The sequence below is a fragment of the Eschscholzia californica genome, unplaced genomic scaffold, assembly GCF_041429995.1.
Source record: "Eschscholzia californica isolate CP2 unplaced genomic scaffold, dmEscCali1.0.p SCAF_5, whole genome shotgun sequence".
NCBI lineage: Eukaryota > Viridiplantae > Streptophyta > Magnoliopsida > Ranunculales > Papaveraceae > Eschscholzia > Eschscholzia californica.
The window spans coordinates 44,924,507-44,945,196 of record NW_028238472.1 but is presented as its reverse complement, the minus strand read 5'-3'; the positions used below and the strand labels follow the sequence as shown (position 1 = coordinate 44,945,196).

The following is a 20,690-nucleotide window of genomic DNA, read 5'->3' as shown; positions in this document are numbered from 1 at the left end:
TCTTCTTCCCTTGATTTAGACTTATCTTGTAGAAGGAATATTTCCGGCCCAGGGAACGTAAGTCAAGGTTCACATCTGGAGATGTTTGGTCGCACCGTCTACAGTATAGTTGTCTGTCAAAAGACTCTAGATAGCTATGCTAACTTCTTAAACTTCATTAGTTATTCAGATAAGATTTTATGTACTCATTAACAACCATAACCACCACATCACCAACAAATCGACCATATGATATCATTTGGTGTGAAGTGGCTCAATTTTTTTGACAAAAATGTACTAACAAAGATATGAAAATCAATTTCTTTGAACATCAGTATTGTGACACCCCGAACCCTAGCAGTTGTCGATATTGTCCCCACTTTCCTCACACTGGTACAGAGTTTTGTTCTTGCCGAATGCACCACGAGCCAACCCCCTCCAAAGGCCTCGATACTTATTAAGCTTGAGCGTGACCTATAGTCCAGACTCCGGACACTCTCGTGAGAGATGTGGGACTATCACAATCCCCCCACTCTCGACGAAGAATCGTCCTCGACTCTGATACCACTTGTAATGCATCGAGCCCTAAAAGTCATTGATATTGTCCCCACTTTAGACACCTCGCGCAAGTACGAGATTTTGTTCTTGGTGAAGGCTCTACAATTCTCCCAAAAGGCCTCGACACTTATTAAGCTTGAGGCGTACACCTATAGCCTAGGTTCCGGACACTCTCGTGAGCGGGACTATCACAAGTATATGCCTAATCATTTATGATCATAATGCTAACTTCATTGCGGCTAAAATAACCAAACTCAGGGTTCACACAAGTGAAGAAAGTGAAGCTAAAACTGTACTAGAAGTGATCAAATGGGCATCGGAGCGGCACTATAAGTTCACCTGTATCAATATTGACAATAAGAATATCATTCACTTCTTAAATATAGTGAAGAGAACCCTTCAATGACAAACCAATCTCCAAATAAAGCAAATACATCAACTCGAAAAGCAATTCAACATTAGATATCATACATCTCAAGATCAAGGAATAGACAGCCAGATGCACTAGCAAGCTGGGCAAGATCAAATCCCAGGATACATTCTGGAATTATATCTCATATGTATTTTAATTAAATGCTTCTTTATTAATGACATTATGCCTTAAAACAAGTAAATTAAAAAGTATATCACAGTGACATGTATGGCCTTACAAATTCTTGTTTGAAATAACAATTTTAATATATCAGAGAGAGAAAAGAGAATGAGTAATCTTTTTCTGGTTTTATGGTTGGAATTAAACACTAAAAGAGTAAGTTTATATGGGCCGACCAAGGGGGGTCCAAATGAAGCATTAAATATAGTTGAATAAGTGAGATGTTGTAGGTGTCCATATGTGAAAGCATCCCATATTTGGAAGGCAGCATTAAAATTTATAAAATTGCAAAACAAAAAGCAACCTTAAAAGAACAACATTAGATATTTGAAAATGATAGATAGAAAATTTGTATGAGGTTTGGCAAACATTATTATAAGATTTTTCTCCTATTACAGATTTGACTAATATATTGTTGCGAGACTATTATGCATCATGATTCTCATAAGTTCATAGTATAATATAAGAAATATGTCCGATCATAGAATAACATGAATATGTATGTTCACAAATTATCTCACAATATGTCGTCTATTTTTGTCACAGTCACTCTTCTTATTAACTAATAACATATTTTCGATATGTCTTTTTTTAAAAGGCATTTGAGCAACTTACTATATCGAAGTAGTATGTTTTGGGGTATGAAAAAGCTTATGAGAGAATGAAGTGGGAGATTTGGGGCAGGGAGAAATGAGATAGATAGTCAAGATAAATTCGGCTCATCACTAATTACTATCAAGACATATTCCATAGGATGATTGAAGAGTGAGTATGGTGATGTGACCATTAATGAGAGCAATTAAAACAATGGCTCATTATAACTCATAGTCGGAGTAAATTATGTTTTGTTTCTGAAAATAACTCGCAAATCATGTCAAGTACGAGTCACTGTAAGTTTGCGTACTATGTTGGTTGATATAATAGTGACATCTTCATAGAAGTAACTCTTGAATCATCTCCACTTAAACCTCCTACTGTCTTAAGACTAATTAGGACTTGAGAAATTAAAATGCAAAAGTCTAGAATCTAAGTCTCACATGATATGGAGTGTTTTCACAGTTTTCTCGACAAAAAAGAGGTTTACAATATTGCTTAAGCGTCTCACTAGATATGCTCTTAGTACGTTAGCTCTTCCAAATCCTCATGTTTGAGTATTGATCAAAGTTCAAGTTATAAAGTTTTAACTAATTGTTAACTTAAATACCCACAATATCCCAAAGTAAGAGAGATAGAGAGATATTCATAGACATTTGACTTTTCCCATTTTTTTTACTTTGGCTTCTTAGGATTCCCTCAGTAAACGGTTAAACCCCTAATTTTACTTTCGTATGGGAATCGGAGGAGTCATCATCGTAAAGCGAGAAAATCGTCTTAAACCATCTCGACAAAAAAACCAGCAACGGGCCACCTACGGTTCCATTTGTTTTACATTTACCAAACAAGCCCAAAATTTGTTGTAAATTGTTCTTAAGATCCTAATTTTTGGAACCCTTCCTACTTAATCCATCATTGAGCCGCGCGTTAATCAAAAGCTCTTTTTTTTTTCTTTTGGCATTTGTAGGCAGGTAGGTTAAGGGCCTGCCCACCCCATCAATGAAAAACCCTCATCTTCATCTTTTTTTTTTCTCTCATCTTCACCTTCTTTATGTCATCTTTATCTTCTTTCTTTGTCTTCTACTTCCTCTTTAATTTCTCTATTTCTCCACTAATGACCCATCAATAGAGGTCTTAAAATAGCCCATCTCTTCTTTGTGAAGGGTTTTACCCCATGATATGTTGTTATTGATAACCCGTAAAAGTGATACCCCAACTAATTCCAATTCACCGAACTGATAGCACAGTTGGTAGTGTACATATTCCAAAATCTTGGAGGTTCCAGGTTCGATTCCCGGAGAAGTAGGAAATCCGCAGTTATTGAGTTAGTCGGACTTTAGGTTATTTGGCATGTTAGTTGGGCTTTAGGCTCCTTTGCTTGGTAGGTAAAGGTTTAACTTATGCGGTTATCGTGCTTATCATATCTTGATGATATATCAATATCATGTAATTACTATCGTAATCCATTTAAAAAAAAAAAAAGTACTCCTGTATAGTAATTAGTACAGGAAGTTTTTTTTTTTTTTTAAATCCTAATAATCTGCCTGTACCATCTACCTATCTCACATTCTCACATAGTCACATGCATCTTTCTTTGTGAGAGAGAAGAGCAATGAGATAGTACTTGGTAAGACGAGAGAGAGACACACACAGGAAATGAAATGAAGTGAAGAACATAAACTCCAGAATTACTTTTTCCAAATTACAACAACACAAGTAAATAAAAACAAAATACACTCTGCTCTAGATAAATACAACCAAGAAAAATCAAATCAAAAGAAGGTTTGGAGAAGAAGCGTGACTTGGGTTATTGAGCCAATGCCCTTTTTTTGTTTCTTTTCCTATTGATTATTATTATTATAATTCATCACCATGAAGGAGATGTAGAAGGAGAACCAGATGAAGAAGATGATATACAGTTATTATTACTATCAGACCCACCACTATCTCCTGAAGTATTAATAGATCTTGCATCTCTTAAACTCACTGAAACAGAACTACCCTCTTCCATTGGTAATAACTTCTTCATTGGTGTTAATGGAGGAGTCATTGCCAAAGATGATGATGATGATGAAGAATACCCATTTTCATCCTCCTCCCAGTATTCAATTTCTAAATGAGATGGAGATGAATCTGGTGTTTCAAATGGTGTTGAATTCATTCCTTCATCATTGTCATTCCTACAACCTTCATTATCATAAATGGGATTTGATATGTAAATAAAATTCTCCTCACTACTACCATTATCACCACCACCACCACCACCACCACCAAGACTAGTCGTAGTGTAATGAGTAACTTCTATTAATACTTCTTGTATTGGTTGTTGAGGTGAAGATGGAGATGAAGCAGAGACTAGATTGATGCAATTTGGGGTGTTTTTTGTTTCTTGGGTTGGGATTTCTAGGACTTGATGATGATGATGATCAGACTTATTGGGATAATAATGAATTGTTTCTTTTTGATGTTCTTCTTGTTTGGTAGTAATGGAAGGGAAAAGAAAGCTTCTTGGAGCAACAAGAACACCTTGAGAGTAAATGCTAGACAGAGGACCTGATGGAGGAGGACATAGTGAGGATTGAGGGGAAGTGATGGTGGTGGTGGCGGATGTAGTGGTGGTGGTTCGACTACGACGCTTTCTTAATAGCAAAGAGCAGTAGAGCTCAGCTAACAACACCATTACCAGAGCTAACACTACAGCTAAACTCACCACCATTATAATTGTTGCTCCCATTACTAACTTAGTTGTGCCCTTCATCTCTCTCTCTCTCTCTCTCTCTCTCTCACTTCTCTCTCTCTCTCTCTTCCTCTCTCTCTCTCCTCTCTGTCTCTCTCTAAGTTCTTGGGTGTACTCACTCACAGTCCAAAGTATGGAAGGAGGAGCTTAAAAAGGGAAAGGGTGAAGATTTTTTTTTTGTGAAAGACTTTTGGCGGGAAAGAAGTCCTTTCCAATGACAAAGAAAGTGGCCTGGGAGAAAGCCATTGGGGGAATGGGAGGTGTAAGCTTTTTGTTGCACTTCCTTTTTGTTCTGACACTCTAGGTTATTTTTGTCATTTCACTATCATTCTCTAGCTGACAATATAGTGTTAATTGTCAAATACACCCTCTTCCCACACAAAATGAAGTTACCAAAAAGACCTTTGGTTCAAGAATCCCAACCATACAAAAACTCTAAGGGAGACAAACTCAATTCTTTCTCTTTTCAGTTCTCTTAAAGTGAATGGAGGTATTACGTGGAAATACAGATACGTTGGTAAAGGCGTCAAGAACGTTACAGAACTAACAAGCTATTGTTATGAAGAGAGAATTATAATAGAGGGAACATGTAGGTGGTTTCAAGAGTTCCATCATCAGTTATGCTCCAACTTAGACATTAAAATGTTACCCTCTCCTTAAGTTGGCAAGACGAGCTGCTAAATCGTCGTATTCAGGTAGATTCGGATGCACATTAACACGTTCAGGTTGCAGTGAACCGGCACGAACAGGTGGTCCTCTAGCTCTATGTGATGTAGGAGTTGCTGGTTCTGAAGGCAGTGACACTGATCTGAAAGGAAGATGAGATGATTCCAAGTTCGATCGTAGTGTGTTTCTGCTCTCTTGATGCCATTCTGCTGCATCCTGAGGAAATGGAGGAGCACTTGGTTTCGATATTAATCCTGCTTTTACTTTACTGGGTTCATATTTTGATGGTTTCTTACTATAATGCATCAGTAACTGATCCATCTCCTGTTCTTCTTCATCTTTTAGACCACGATTAACCTCATCGAAGGCTTGGTGTACTTCTCTTCTCCTGCCATTATGAATTCTCCTTGTAGCAACTTCCTCGTCATCTGCAGTGCTGGTGCGGTGTTCATAACTTGAAGGTGCTTTTGAATGTCTCCTCATTGATCTTGGTTTTGGTTTCTCGTATCGATGATCGTTCATCTTAGCCTGTTCAAACTCCTGTCTATCGTAATGGGTTTTCTCTGATCTGTCACTGAAGTCTCCTATGTGGACTGTAGGATCTTTTATGGTTTCAGACTCAGCCGGAATAACATTCCGAGTTCCATACTTGCCATTACTTGGCTTTACATAGGGAGGAGGGGCGAAACTTCTGGATGGTGGTTTCACACTTTCGTGGGAAGTTATTTTTTCTGCCTCCTTACCTGCATAGACGTTAGCTCTGCTTTCCATCTTTGCTTGTTCGTGTCTGTTATCAGATGAAATGTGCTTGTGATACCTTTTATGTCGGATATCCTCCTCACCTGCAAAAGTGTTATCTGTACATTCAGTCCTTGAGTTTTCGGATCTCCCATTTGATGGAATATGATGATTATCTCTCCTATGTGGCTCCTTTCGGCTTTGCAGTCTATCACCATCATCAAACTGTTCCCTCTTTCCATGAGATGAATCAGCGATGTTGTCTTTTTGTAGGACAGAATCCGTCCTGCCATCTCGACTGAATCCATTTCCAGTAAACTCCCTTCTTGCGCCTCTGTCTTCTCCTCTCATTTTAGTTTCATTTCCATCAATAAAATTACCTCTGCCCAGAACAGCATCATCCCTGGCATTTCGAGGTTTGAAGCCATTACCAATGAAATCTCGCCTTCCTTGAGTGAAAGCATCACGATTATCTCTTTCGAGTATACTTTCTTCCTCACCATTCTGGATGCGGTGACCATATATGCTTTCTCCCTTTCCATGAGATGAATCACTATCACTAATGTTTTTTTGTAGGACTCTATTATCTGTGAACTCCCTTGTTGCACCTCGGTTTTCTCTTCGCGAGATACTTTCATGTCCATCGACAAAGTTACGTCTGCCCAGAACAGCATCACTCCTTGCATTGCTGGGTTTAAGGCCATTATCAACTAACTCTCGCCTTCCTTGGGTGAGAACATCACGGTTATCTCTTTTGAGCACAGTTTCTTCCACACCATACTGGATGTGGTGACTATATATGCGTTCTCCCTTTCCATGAGATGAATCACTAATGTTTGTTTGTAGGACTCCACTGTCATTAAACTCCCTTCTTGCACCTCGGTCTTCTCTCCGAGAGATAGTTTCATGTCCATCGACAAAGTTACGTCTGCCCACAACAGCATCATTCCTTGCATTGCTGGGTTTAAGGCCATTATCAACTAATTCTCGCCTTCCTTGAGTGAGAAAATCACGGTTATCTCTTTTCAGCACAGTTTCTTCCATAACATTATGGATTTGGTGACCCTTGATGTGTTCTTGTCTTCCACGAGATATTAACTCTTCATCTTCTCCTTTTACAACAGTTACCTCCTTACTAGCCTGCGGCTTAAAGTCATCATTAGCGATTTCCCGTCTTCCATGGGAAGAAAAATCTTGCTTGTTTCTTTTTACGACAATTTCCTCCGCTGCTGTACTTTGTGCTTTGTAACTCACATCAGTGGGTTCTCGTCTTCCATGAGCTGAGTTAGCTTCCTTGTTTTTTTTCACAAGAGTTTGCGGACTGTCATTTTGTGGAGGCAAACCAACAGTTTGTGCTTTATCATTACGGCTAACATGGACCGGCCCGTGTAAGTTAAGACGATCCTGTGAGAATGGTGAAATGATCACATATATATAGAGATGTACAAGTATGTAGACATGCATCAGTCAATTTTGTCTATCCAAATGCAGATGCCTAGTCCAGACAACATGGAGATACAAAATGCAGCTTGATACAAGAAGAAAAAAAAATCTTAAGAAAAAAATTTTTGTTTGTCACACTTCATCATTTTTGTAATTCCTAATCTCAAATTGAAAACAAGATTCCAGACAAACATACCTGTATAGATGCAGGAGGATTAGAAATCTTCTGCTCAAAGTCCTTGGAATCCCACTTTACAGAAAACTCTTTGGCTATGTCACGCATTAACTGCAGCTTCATTTCTTTTGTCGGAGGGTTCAACGCTAAATTCTCAGCGAACTATTCACAAAAAGTTCAGCAGCTTAGTATTTAGAAGTTTAAGGAACCATTATAGTTCCGTTATTTCTAAAACAAAGAAGCATAAATTGCCTACAGTATTTGGACTGACAAAAATAATCACCTCTGGCTTGACGAATGGTTCTAGGGAGTTCCCATATTTGTCAGTAAACAGTTGTCTGAGGTCACGTAGTTCTGGCAGATCAGAAAATCTAGCTGCTGCAAAGATTACAGATGCGACAGCTTCTCTGCATTCTCCGGGGCATTCACTAAGCAGACGAAAAGAGATGTGAGCTGCAACTAATATATGACATTCTACCTAATTGATCAAGTGAGGAAAAGAGAAGCAAAGGAAACCTTAACCTGTATATAAGAGCACAAATTATTTAAGTAGTACATTTTAGGGGTTTATACATCACGAGCCTTGCCCATATAAAATGAAACCTAAACCTCGCCTTGACCTTACTGACAGTCCTTCAACCCTGGACATCTAACTCTAGTTAGATTGTCTTTTCACTTAGAGTACCAACACGCCTAACTCCTACCTGAAATCCCGGTTCTCCTCACTTGCCTAAGCTTTTAGCCTCTTATCCTCTTTTAATTGATCGAGCAGTTTCCCAATACTTCACACTTACTTTATCAATCACTGGAAAGGGATTTCTCAGTGCTACTGTACAACAGTAACTCCAAGGAAATTGCACTTCAATACCAATAGTGTTAGCATAACGGACGGGCTATTGGGTTTATATGGGCTGCTACAGAACTAAAGTCAACCAAAAGAGGAATATTTGTCCATGAAATTGAAGCAGCTCATTCAAAAGCGGCTTCCTTTAACACCCAGACCTATTTGCAGGTTTACCACACCACAAATCCCCATTTACATAGTTCGTTTAACGTATGTTAGTCCACATCAATAAGATACTAAGGTCCGGAAGTAAGAGCACAGCAAAGGGTAAAACATATATGAAAGTTAAGTAGACCTTATAAGAAGGATGGGATACACTGCAGTTACTAAAATGAATATAAAAAACAACAGAAGACGAGAAAATATTCAGTTGAAATTTGTAACTGCAGTACGGTGTTACTGAACTGTAGTTGTATCTCCATAATACCTTTGCTTTTGCATGACTGAGAGATGCCTTGGGATAGACCCACAGAATTGCTCTATCAAATCATAAGAGGAAGAAAGGGATAGCTCGACCAGTAGTCCATCAGCCTGTTTCACAACAAACAGAATGGAAAATGTTTCAGGAACAAACCAAGATAAGTTTGCTCAAGTGAAGCCTAGTAACAAATCACCTAAGGAATATGTTGAAAAGTTTGGGGTCAGTGCTAAAAGCATTATAATGAATAACTGTTTGATGCAATCATTGTATAGTTCTTTTGTAGCTCTGTTATGAATATTCCTGAGAGGCTAAGACACACCCAAGTATCATAAATCTCGCCAAATTTTTATAGCTAATGACCCAGATTATCAGCCACAAATAGTCAAGGAAAATGTTGATTGAATACTCTTGAGCACCCCGAGAGAATGTAAGATGCAACCGCAAAGAGTGCAAAGAGGGGATCAAGCAATTGATCAAAAAAACTGAAAAGAACTTTACTCCATATCAGTAATGACTGAACTCGCAAAATTTAACATTTCACCACAGAAATATCTAATAATCCGACCCACAAAAGAAGGTAGCAAAATCTATTACCATGACCTAACTGATAAGATTGACAGACCAAAGATCTTAGCTCATGAAACTTGTACAATTTCTATGGCAAATTCCTGATCACGTATGATAAACTACCTCAGTTGCTTTACCCAAAACCGCACTAGGATAAGTGAATAAATTTCCCATTTCAGGAACCCTCTTCAAGAGATAGGGGATAACATAAATAACTGTATAAGCTAAAGTAAATATCATTTGGAGAAGTTCAAATAATGAAAATTAAAAAATGCACAGATCTCGAACGATCTCAAATGAGCAATGACAAAATACTATAGAGTGTCCAGACATTATCAACGATACATGTCCGAGGTATCGGAAGTTGTGATAATAGTCCCGGTACACAAAGGGAACTCTCATAACAAAAGAGCGTAACATCTAGGTCATCTCCACTCATTGACAATTGATTTTGAGTTCGATGTCCACAAAACTTACATGGGACCAAAGCTAGGCCTACACATGGTAGGCTGAAATGCTACGCGTGCTCCACTTGACCCAACGAACAGACACATGTTACGCTTAAAGTACGACACACCTGGGGCGTGTCAGAATAGTCCTACATCGACAAATGGCACTCTCATAACTAAAGAGCGTAACATCAAGGTCATCTCCACTAATTGTTTTGAGTTGGATCATTGGATGTTCACAAACTTAACATGGTACCAGAGCTACGCACACTTGCTAGGCCCAGAGGCTACACGTGTTCCAAGTCACCCAGCCAAAAACCACGTGTCAGACTCAAAGAACACCACACCTGAGGGGCGTGTGAGAATAATCCCTCATGAACAAATGACACTCTCATAACCAAAAAATTTAACACTTAGGTCTTTTACACTCATTGCCAACTGATTTTGAGTTGGATGGACGCAAACTTAAGAATGTTAAACCGAAGAGAGCGAGCTTATCCACAGAGAGAGAGAGAGAGAGACAGAACAGGAAAGCATGCAAAGAACTGATTAGCCATAAAACTGAGTACAGACATAAGAATTTTTCATGAAAAATGAAGGATTAAAAAAGATGAACAACTTTAATTCATCATTCTACTACTCAGACCGTAAAGGGATTGATTATAATGTGCTTAAAACACAAAAAAGAAACTGGAGATAGAGATTACCCTGCTGTATGCATTACTATCAAGTCCGTTCTTAAGAAGATCAGCCATATCTTTCTTCAAATATTTTTGCATTGCATTCCTCTTCCTCCTTATGACATCGATTCTAGTTTTAATAAGCTTGATATAAGATTTACTGCAAACATCAATAATCTCTTAAATCCCCAATTAAAAAATCAAAACTTAGCAAACAGTTAACCTAATAATCAACAAACAAACAAAACAAAGCGAGATCCGTCCAACATAAACTAACCATTTAGCTGAGAAACCTCGCCCTAGCAATCCATCCAACATCTCTTCTCTCTTTTCACTAACTTGAGAGATTTCTAGAGAGAAGAAATTCGATTAGTTGAAGAAATAGTAGATCTAAGAGAAGAAGCTGATAAGATGTTTATCTATCATTCAAGCAAATAGTAGATTGACATTTAGGAAAGTGATCGAAGAAGAAGAAGAAGACTGAAGTTTGTAGCTTGAGTAGAGAAGGAGAAGCAGGAAGATGAAGTTTTAGAGAGAGAAAATTGAAAAACTGACTGATTCGTGGGGGAAGCTTGAAACTCACTCTCTCTCTCTCTCTCCTTCACTCTCCGGTCTACCGGTTGTTGGGACTATTCGTTTGAAACCTTGCTTACCTAGAAACAGATGAGTACAATTTTATTATGACTATAATAGCCTCAGTTTTTAACAGAAAGACAAACTACCATAAGAAAAACTAGGGGTGGCCGTCGGAATTAACCCGTTGGTTCATTGGTGGGAAGTCAGCCCGAGAGCCCCTAAACATTAAGGTTGCCTTTGATATCAGTTGTTTATGCGGAAATAAAGAATTTTCGTGGAAATAAGAATTTTCTCCATTTGATATAAAATGTATTTCAATACTTTAATTTCTTAGAGAATCTTTCTCTACAAAGTACTCTACTTTCGATTTCTTGCTCCTCTAGGAATTAGTTTTCATGGAAAGTTGAAAGTAAACCTCACTCCTAAAAACATTATCGTGGCGTTCAAAATCTATATATAAGAAAAAACTGTTGTTCTCTGGTTATTAATCGATAAGTCGATTTCTCTCTGTCTTGGCTTGATTCGGACAGAGTTTCCTTTCTCTAACTTTATAGAGAGATAAACTATTAAAGAATAAAGATAAGTCAATATTCCTTCTTTCGGGCTAACCGAGATAGGTGTTTAATGTAGTCGAGGCAAGAATAAATTCTCTTTCCTTAAGACATTTTTACACCCCCGTAACAGTACCAAACGTTAGGGTGAATGCCTTCGGGATACAACGACTAACCTTTCAGAATTTTAAGATGGTACTTCTATATTCTGAAAGCGGGCGAACCTTTGTCAGTATTATGAGCTCTTTGACTGATGCGGATGATCTTCTAGATGCTTTGGAAATTCAGATTTCACTCGAGACTTCTTTCTTCCTTTTCCAGATATTCTAGTCTATCCAGAACCTCTAGAAAATACTTCTTTAATTAGATATTCTAGGCTAACCAGAACCTCTAATTGTTAGAAGGGAAGAGAAGAAGAGAATGAATTGAATTGATGTTCTAGACGACCTATGAAGAACTTCTTTCTTCCTTTTCTAGATATTCTAGTCTATCCAGAACCTCTAGAAAATACTTCTTTAATTAGATATTCTAGGCTAACCAGAACCTCTAATTGTTAGAAGGGAAGAGAAGAAGAGAAGAGAATGAATTGAATTGATGTTCTAGACGACCTATGAAGAACTTCTTTCTTCCTTTTCTAGATATTCTAGTCTATCCAGAACCTCTAGAAAATACTTCTTTAATTAGATATTCTAGGCTAACCAGAACCTCTAATTGTTAGAAGGGAAGAGAAGAAGAGAAGAGAATGAATTGATTGAAAATGAAGTGGGTTTGGTGGGTTTATATAGGAATTGAATAGGTATAAGCTTTTGGGACACATCTCTAGAGTTTTGGGGACAAAACTCTTGGTTTTTAGGGACACAACTCTTTGAGGAGAGTTGGTTATATAACTGGGAATTTCGGGTGGGTTTTAGACCGTTGGATCTGCCTTCACAACTCGGGTGAAACAGCAGCCTTTAGATGATCGTGATCTGTCCCGAAACTGTCCCACAGTTGATCAAATGACCGTTAGATCGTAGCCCGGAGCGTGCCCGAACGCGGAAGGAACGCCTGACGTCAGATCGCGTGAAATCCCGCGCGATGAACGCTGACCGTCCAGATTGGCACGCGTCCTCTTCGCGCAAACGCCCCTCAACTTGACTTGTCCTCTTTGACGCTTTAGTACCTATTTCAACCGATCTTCGTTCAAACTTTAACCTTGAATTTCTCATTCATCCGGAATCGGATTTGAGTGATTCTTGGCTCTAAATTGAAGAGCTCGACGAGACGAACGCAATGGCGCGTTCCGTTTCTGAGTTTGACGAGTCGGCTCGAGCCAAAATTGGCTCCGATTCCAACAATCCCCCACATGAATGAAAATTCGAGGTTTACTATATACAAACATACTATACTGACATTCTGACACTGACAGAGCTCATAAGCGGAACTTCGCTGCATCGGAAGAAGGTAGTCTTTCGACTTTGAACCTTTCCTAGTGAATAACTACAAGGTCTACAAGGACGGCAGTGAACTTATCGTCTTGAACTGAGTCCTGGAAATTGTAAACCTGAATAGCTATCACACAGCTAATCCCTTACCGACTTAGGTTCTCGGTTGTGTTCATTTCGGCCCTGAACATTCCCGAATTCATGTGTGCTTTAGAGAAGTCGGCCTAGACGACCTTCCCACGGAACCGGCATCAATTCACACACATATAGGTTATCCGTAATAAGGTATCCTGCTATACCTCACGTTAGAATCAAGTTCTAAGTTTTCGGATTCATTAAAAGTTTAATGCTTAGCCTCTCAATGCAGGCAACACTGTTATCATCCTAGGAATGGGTAAGAGATAGAAATCTCTTACAGTGTTACTGTCGAGTCAGGATATAGCTTCAGTTGCCCTTTGAACCTAGATCGTGGGATCTCCAGTCATCTAGGTAGGGTTTCACCATGCCTTTACTCATTTACTTTAGGCGTTTTTGCCACATTCCCCTTGATGATGCAATTTCAACTCTCTTGTTCACCCTTGTTCTTTACGGATCCGCCAGGTAACTTAGGATTGAGCATAATTTTAATTTATGCATTCCTTGAGAGCAATTGCTTTACGGTGCTAGTCTATTTTATTTTGAATTCTCTAGACTTACCGTATTAGTGCCTACGCAACAACTACTTATGTTTATTGCGTGCACTGGCTTCAATCACAAACAAATATCCTCCAGGAAGTTCACCTACTTCCTTTGCTTTCTCCAAAACAATGTATCCATCAAGGCCTTTAGGATTACATTGTTGATCCAGCTATGCACGTCTGCCTCTAAGGATTTTGTGATATCGTAGCCCTTAGTGGTTTGTCATATCCACTGTTTTGTATCTGGGATTCGAGTGTTGTCCACATATCTTCGTTTTCTTTATGATATGTACAACCAATTAATACGAGTCTGCTCAGATACTTAAGAACTATTTGTTACTATGATAACTCTTTCTTGAATTTGTTCAAATTCAAGTATTTATGCTTATCGTGGTTTTTGAGCGGTTATTCTACCATTCTCTGTCTAACCATGCACTTCAGATTATCAATCATGAGTAACGATTCAATCTGGAAAAGCATCGAATCATATCTTCTTTAAACACTTTCTTATTCCTAACTAGTATTGTCTGTTCTTTTGAACAGATGATTCACGGTTGAATCTCGTTACTTAGTTTAGGATTAGGAGGAGAAGTTCTTTCCATTTGTGTTTTTCCAGATTTGTTGAGTGAATTGGAAATTCACGTCATTACTTATATTCACACACTTGATTTCCAACTCTTGTCACAACTTAGTGAATATAACCATAGTTCTTAACTCAATGAAACCTTATTGACCAAACACTCTTATTGGTTAAATCTGGTTTCCGAGGTACTCTATAATTTCCCTCTTTTTACGTCATTATGACGTTATATCTTCAGGAGAATTTGGAGTTCTATATGCCATTTTATTTCTTTATACTTGGCTTTTCGGTTCCTTCTCGGGTCCCCCCACATTTCAAGAGTATTTTCTCTTATTCGTCAACTTGGGTGGAATCTAATACTATTCCATATAGGGTACCGTTCAGATATGTAATAACATCTGCCCCCACAGTTCTAGGGTAACCATTGGATTCTCCTTTTTGACAAAACTATTTTCGTACACAATTTCTTTAGTGTAGTGTGTTTAGTTTTGTTCTATAACATGATGATTTATGATCATTAGAACCTTGAGATATAATACAAGGTGAGTTTCTCTTTTAACTCTTTCTTGAGTTATATGTCTTAATCATATATACTCCCTTGATAGATTTAAACTATCACATGATCAACAAAGTTATCATTACCTATTTTGTCCTTTATCGTCTCTAGATTTCGTTCATACTCTTGAATCGAAAATCTTACCAAGACCCTTGAATTTATTATTCGAGTCACGTCTGGACCGAATGATGTAATATTCAACTTTACGTCTTATCAACCTTAATTCTCTTGTCTATCCAAGAAGATTAGGTTGCCATGAGGATTTATAAGGACTATTCTGTAATGATACAGAACTAGGGACCTCCTTACAAAGACTTAAGGATTTATTTGTAATAACTCCTGATTTCGAGATTTTTCAGCCAAGGTCCTTCCGTTTAACACATCTGAGGATTCCTTGTAATTCTTAGACAGGCCTCAGGACCTTCTAGAGAAGTATTTACCGCCTGAATATGTTATTCGAAATAACTTACTTTCTCGAAGACAAGTTTGATTTCAGAATTTTGCATTCTTCGTCAACTTTGTATTCGAGAATGTTTCACGGAATTTTCATTATCTCAGACCGATGATTTCTTTCGAACAGTTCATCGTTTCGTAACTATTTGTAATATTCTGTCGTTGACCTTGTCTAACCGTTTAGGTTTTGATCTTTGTCTTGACATACTTCTCCGCTAACTTATGCGGTTGTCATCTTCGATTCGTTATCGAGTTGAACTTTTAGGATCATGTATTCATCATTGATCGTTCTCTGTATTCTCGATATACGGTTTCACACCCAGTATTTATGTCGATAATTGGTGGTCAAGGTGTCGTTTAGTTTTTCGATGTCTCTGTTATCGAGAAGATATTTTAAGAGTCATCAACTAAATCAACATTCCTGGTCACCATGGGTTGAACCTTATTTCTGTTCTTGGCTAATAGTAGAATTTTAGTGAAATACTTCACAAAGTTCATCGAGATTAGATTGATCATCGATTTTAATCTCCACTGATCGAGTTTTATCCCTTCTAATGTTCTGTGCTTTCATTATACCAAAAGAGTCGCCGTTTGATGAACTATGCCATTCTTGGCGTATATCTTGGCGAACGGAGATTCATACTCTCCATCTCAGTCGTTTCTCAAATCCTCAATCTTTTTATAAAGTTGAGTTTCTACTTTGATTTTATAAAGCTCGAACTTTTCGATTTCTTACACTTTAGTAAGTAATATAACAGAAACAAGTGGAGTCATCGATAAAGGTAATGAATTACCTTTTTCCACCTCATGTTTGAACAGAGTTCATTGTGAATTCAGTCTAAAGACTTGAACAACGTTTTAGTCATTTTTGACTATATACATGTTTGACATGTACGTCTTTGAGTAAATTTCGAGTTTCGGAATTTAACTCCAAGCTCATTAATTTCTTTAATGACTTATTATTCACATGTCCTAATCTTTCGTGACAAATATTGGAGGACTCAATAATATACGCATAATTATTAATTTTATTAATAATAGGTGCCTTCGGCATTACATGGGTAACATTTAATTGAAATAACCCCCCACATAAGTGGCCCTTTCCAATATACATCATTTTCTTAAATATGATAACGATATCTGACAGAAAGATTAGTCTGAACCCGTTCTCACTTAAAAGAGAACCAGAAATCAAGTTCTTTTGATTGTCTGGAGCATGGAGTACATCGGTCAAAGTCACCTCTATTTCGGAAGTGAATTTTAACACGATCTTTCCCCTTCCTTTTACTTGGGTGATCGAGCCGTTTTCCTTGAATAAGGTCTCTCCTTCGGCTACCTCTATATAGGAAGAGAATAGGCTTTTGTCACTACAAACGTGATGATTTGTCTTAGAATCGACCCACCATCTCTGGTTGTTAACCAGGTTATCTTCATGTGCCTCTGCACAGAGGTTCATTTTATGAAGTAGATCAAACGCCTTTTCGAACTCAGTAATCATTAGACGGTGATTCCGATTTTCGGTGTCTTTTGCTAATAAAGCTTGGTTATCGGCTTTTTCCCTTTGACTGTCATATGTGGAGTGACAATCTTTGGCTAGGTGGCCTCGCTTTCTACATTTGTAGCATTCGACAGGCCTTTGCCTTTTCCTCGACTTGCCTCGCTTCTGCTTCAGAGCGAAGTCAGTTCCCTTGAACATCTCTGGGTTTTCCACGTATGTGGTGTTAGGCTGAAGAACCCGTAGGGTGGTTCTTGTTCGTGCCATTTCCTTTTCTGAAACACACAGAAAGTAAGCCAAATTAATATCTTATAACCAGAGAAATAATCGCTATATAAAAATGTCTTAAGATTGTTGTTCTCTGGTTATTAATCGATAAGTCGATTTCTCTCTGTCTTGGCTTGATTCGGACAGAGTTTCCTTTCTCTAACTTTATAGAGAGATAAACTATTAAAGAATAAAGATAAGTCAATATTCCTTCTTTCGGGCTAACCGAGATAGGTGTTTAATGTAGTCGAGGCAAGAATAAATTCTCTTTCCTTAAGACATTTTTACACCCCCGTAACAGTACCAAACGTTAGGGTGAATGCCTTCGGGATACAACGACTAACCTTTCAGAATTTTAAGATGGTACTTCTATATTCTGAAAGCGGGCGAACCTTTGTCAGTATTATGAGCTCTTTGACTGATGCGGATGATCTTCTAGATGCTTTGGAAATTCAGATTTCACTCGAGACTTCTTTCTTCCTTTTCCAGATATTCTAGTCTATCCAGAACCTCTAGAAAATACTTCTTTAATTAGATATTCTAGGCTAACCAGAACCTCTAATTGTTAGAAGGGAAGAGAAGAAGAGAATGAATTGAATTGATGTTCTAGACGACCTATGAAGAACTTCTTTCTTCCTTTTCTAGATATTCTAGTCTATCCAGAACCTCTAGAAAATACTTCTTTAATTAGATATTCTAGGCTAACCAGAACCTCTAATTGTTAGAAGGGAAGAGAAGAAGAGAAGAGAATGAATTGAATTGATGTTCTAGACGACCTATGAAGAACTTCTTTCTTCCTTTTCTAGATATTCTAGTCTATCCAGAACCTCTAGAAAATACTTCTTTAATTAGATATTCTAGGCTAACCAGAACCTCTAATTGTTAGAAGGGAAGAGAAGAAGAGAAGAGAATGAATTGATTGAAAATGAAGTGGGTTTGGTGGGTTTATATAGGAATTGAATAGGTATAAGCTTTTGGGACACATCTCTAGAGTTTTGGGGACAAAACTCTTGGTTTTTAGGGACACAACTCTTTGAGGAGAGTTGGTTATATAACTGGGAATTTCGGGTGGGTTTTAGACCGTTGGATCTGCCTTCACAACTCGGGTGAAACAGCAGCCTTTAGATGATCGTGATCTGTCCCGAAACTGTCCCACAGTTGATCAAATGACCGTTAGATCGTAGCCCGGAGCGTGCCCGAACGCGGAAGGAACGCCTGACGTCAGATCGCGTGAAATCCCGCGCGATGAACGCTGACCGTCCAGATTGGCACGCGTCCTCTTCGCGCAAACGCCCCTCAACTTGACTTGTCCTCTTTGACGCTTTAGTACCTATTTCAACCGATCTTCGTTCAAACTTTAACCTTGAATTTCTCATTCATCCGGAATCGGATTTGAGTGATTCTTGGCTCTAAATTGAAGAGCTCGACGAGACGAACGCAATGGCGCGTTCCGTTTCTGAGTTTGACGAGTCGGCTCGAGCCAAAATTGGCTCCGATTCCAACAAAAACACTCGGACCTTAAAAAATGTATGGAATGACAATGTAAAGTTAAGCCTAAAATAAACCTGAAATCAAAGTAGACTATTAATTTTCACCTGGTTTATAAAAAATAAAAAAAAGTACCATGGATTTCGATTCTCTCGCCCCATTTCAACCAATTAAGTTCAGTCATTTTTGAAGAACACTAAGACGATTATAGGGTTTTCATCAAAAAAACAAGAAATCATTATAGACTAAACAACAAATACATCATTATTGTAACAAAAAGAAAATACACCATCAAGCACATAATCTAGATCCACAAGATAAGGGTTCTAGATGTATATTTCAACAAAAAAAAAGGGGTCTAGATGTAGTAAGTGCTACCTCTACACCTAGTCAATGAAGAAAAAACGTGAAAGAGAATGTGAGGAATATCAGGTTATGTTTTGGTGGTTTAGACTTTAGACCAACTTCAACCCTATGGAGACTCAGCCTCGTCACTCCAATCTCTACTGTTTGGGGCTAAACTGAGGCTCAACCCCAAGCCCACCTTCAATGGACTCTTAAGTCTTAAACAAGAATTGACTGAAGGTTTCCCCATAAATACGGAACCAACCCATAACTTAAGAAAAAAATTCAAAGAAAATACTAATTTGTTTTTTAAAAAGAAAAACTTAAAATAGTTCACACACGTGTTTCACACAATCACATATGTATTTCCCGCGCCCACAAAAATCCACACACGTGTTTGGCACAGTCGCAACTTTTAAGCCAAAGTCCTTTAAGGATTAGAGTTGATATTTTGAGGTTGAGCCCCTTGATTTAGTTTTGGGTAGAAAAAATGATTTTTTAGACCTAAACCCCTTTTGAGTTAGAGTTGATCTTATAAGCACATATCACAGAAGAGGGATGATAGGTGTGTGTGGGTGGAGTTCTTCACAAAAATGTGAAAACATCCACATACACACAGACACTTCTTCTGATGTCTTTTTGATTCTCTATCTGTTTCTCTTCTCTCAGTTATAGCGAATGAGCCCTCCCCTTTGCATGAAAATCTTTGATTTCTATTTTGCTTATGATCTTTCACATTGCCCATAGCATCTTTCTGAGTACATTTATATTGAACATTCTCCTAGAGATAAACTCAAGAGCTAGGGTTTTTTCTTTAATCATCTCTGCTTGTATCTTTTTCTTCAAACTTTATTTCTTTTACTTCTTTATTTCCCATGAGGGAACCCCATAGAGTCACCATTGGTTCGTATTTTTTATCATCTTCTTCTTGTTGTTGTAGGTGCCGATCTTCCATGGCTAAAATCAATAGTTTCTGGCAAGAAACCAAAATTTCTCTGAGAAGTCGCTTCCTACGCGGAGAGGAATTTTTTGTGTTGTTGTGGATGTTCTTGGGACCAAATTGAATTGTCGGATATTTATGGAAGCCAAAACGGATAAGTGCACACACATTGAAAGCCAAAACGAAATTAACCATATAAAATAATCATCTCATAATAGGCATTTTTTCTTTCTTTTACCAGCACAACAAATATTATGGTTTTTATGTTCCGAAAGTGCTAGAATCACAAAAGATTTTGACAAAAAAAAAGTTGCTCAGCTGATGTGGCGGTTGTGATATTCATCTCTCAACGGTCCAGATTTAGTCAAACTTTCACACCAACGGTCCAGATTTAGTCAAACTTTCACATCACAACCGCCACATCAGCTAGGTAGCTTCTTTTGTCAAAATCTTTTGTGATTTTAGCATTCCCTTTACTGTGTAGAGTGCCATTTGTCCGTATTTTCTTGTTTAACCTAATAAAACACTCCAACAGCTACACATTACTTGTCATAACTTAAAATGATTCAGACTTTTAAAGTTTTAATGGTAATGACAACCTCTTCACTAAGAAACAAAAACTAATGAACTCTTCATGCAAATTATCAGCCTTAACTAAGTCTTCTGAATTTCACACCAAAAAGTAAAACTAACCAATGCATTTACATATGCTATTACATCTGAGGTATGAACTTTCCCTCTCTCTCTAGAACTCTCTTTCTCTCTCTAAGTTATTAGAAACATCTAAGAAACCCAATGAGGAGATGAAGGAGATGATTTTGAGGATCAAGCATGAGATCATTTCTTACCATTCTCTCTAGATTCAAGTTCCTTGGTAGTCTTTCACTATAATAGA

General features: G+C 38.0%; 2 protein-coding genes and 1 long non-coding RNA gene across 4 annotated transcripts; all 3 read right to left on the bottom strand.

Annotated features, from left to right (window-relative positions):
* Positions 1–3,390: 3,390 nt before the first annotated feature.
* LOC147539624 (uncharacterized) lies at positions 3,391–20,561 on the bottom strand. The gene is made up of 2 exons (XM_086639170.1): positions 20,548–20,561; positions 3,391–4,497 (listed from the first exon to the last, which is right to left on the bottom strand). Exon 2 carries the CDS (start codon positions 4,479–4,481, stop codon positions 3,591–3,593), a length of 891 nt encoding a protein of 296 aa, XP_086495296.1. The 5' UTR covers positions 4,482–4,497; positions 20,548–20,561; the 3' UTR covers positions 3,391–3,590.
* Positions 4,897–11,229, bottom strand: LOC147539626 (uncharacterized). 2 transcript variants are annotated; one of them, XM_086639168.1, is made up of 6 exons: positions 10,721–11,229; positions 10,471–10,603; positions 8,754–8,857; positions 7,766–7,910; positions 7,504–7,644; positions 4,897–7,268 (listed from the first exon to the last, which is right to left on the bottom strand). In XM_086639168.1, the coding sequence occupies exons 1-6, from the start codon at positions 10,759–10,761 to the stop codon at positions 5,106–5,108; spliced, it is 2,727 nt and encodes a 908-aa protein (XP_086495294.1). In that variant the 5' UTR covers positions 10,762–11,229; the 3' UTR covers positions 4,897–5,105. The 2 variants fall into 2 exon arrangements, with proteins under 2 accessions (XP_086495294.1, XP_086495295.1); XM_086639169.1 differs by having other exon boundaries at positions 8,754–9,748; positions 9,971–10,603; positions 10,721–11,082.
* Positions 16,273–18,528, bottom strand: LOC147539625 (uncharacterized). The gene is made up of 3 exons (XR_015226147.1): positions 17,799–18,528; positions 17,415–17,637; positions 16,273–17,030 (listed from the first exon to the last, which is right to left on the bottom strand). It is a non-coding gene; the product is annotated as an uncharacterized LOC147539625 (long non-coding RNA).
* Positions 20,562–20,690: the final 129 nt, after the last annotated feature.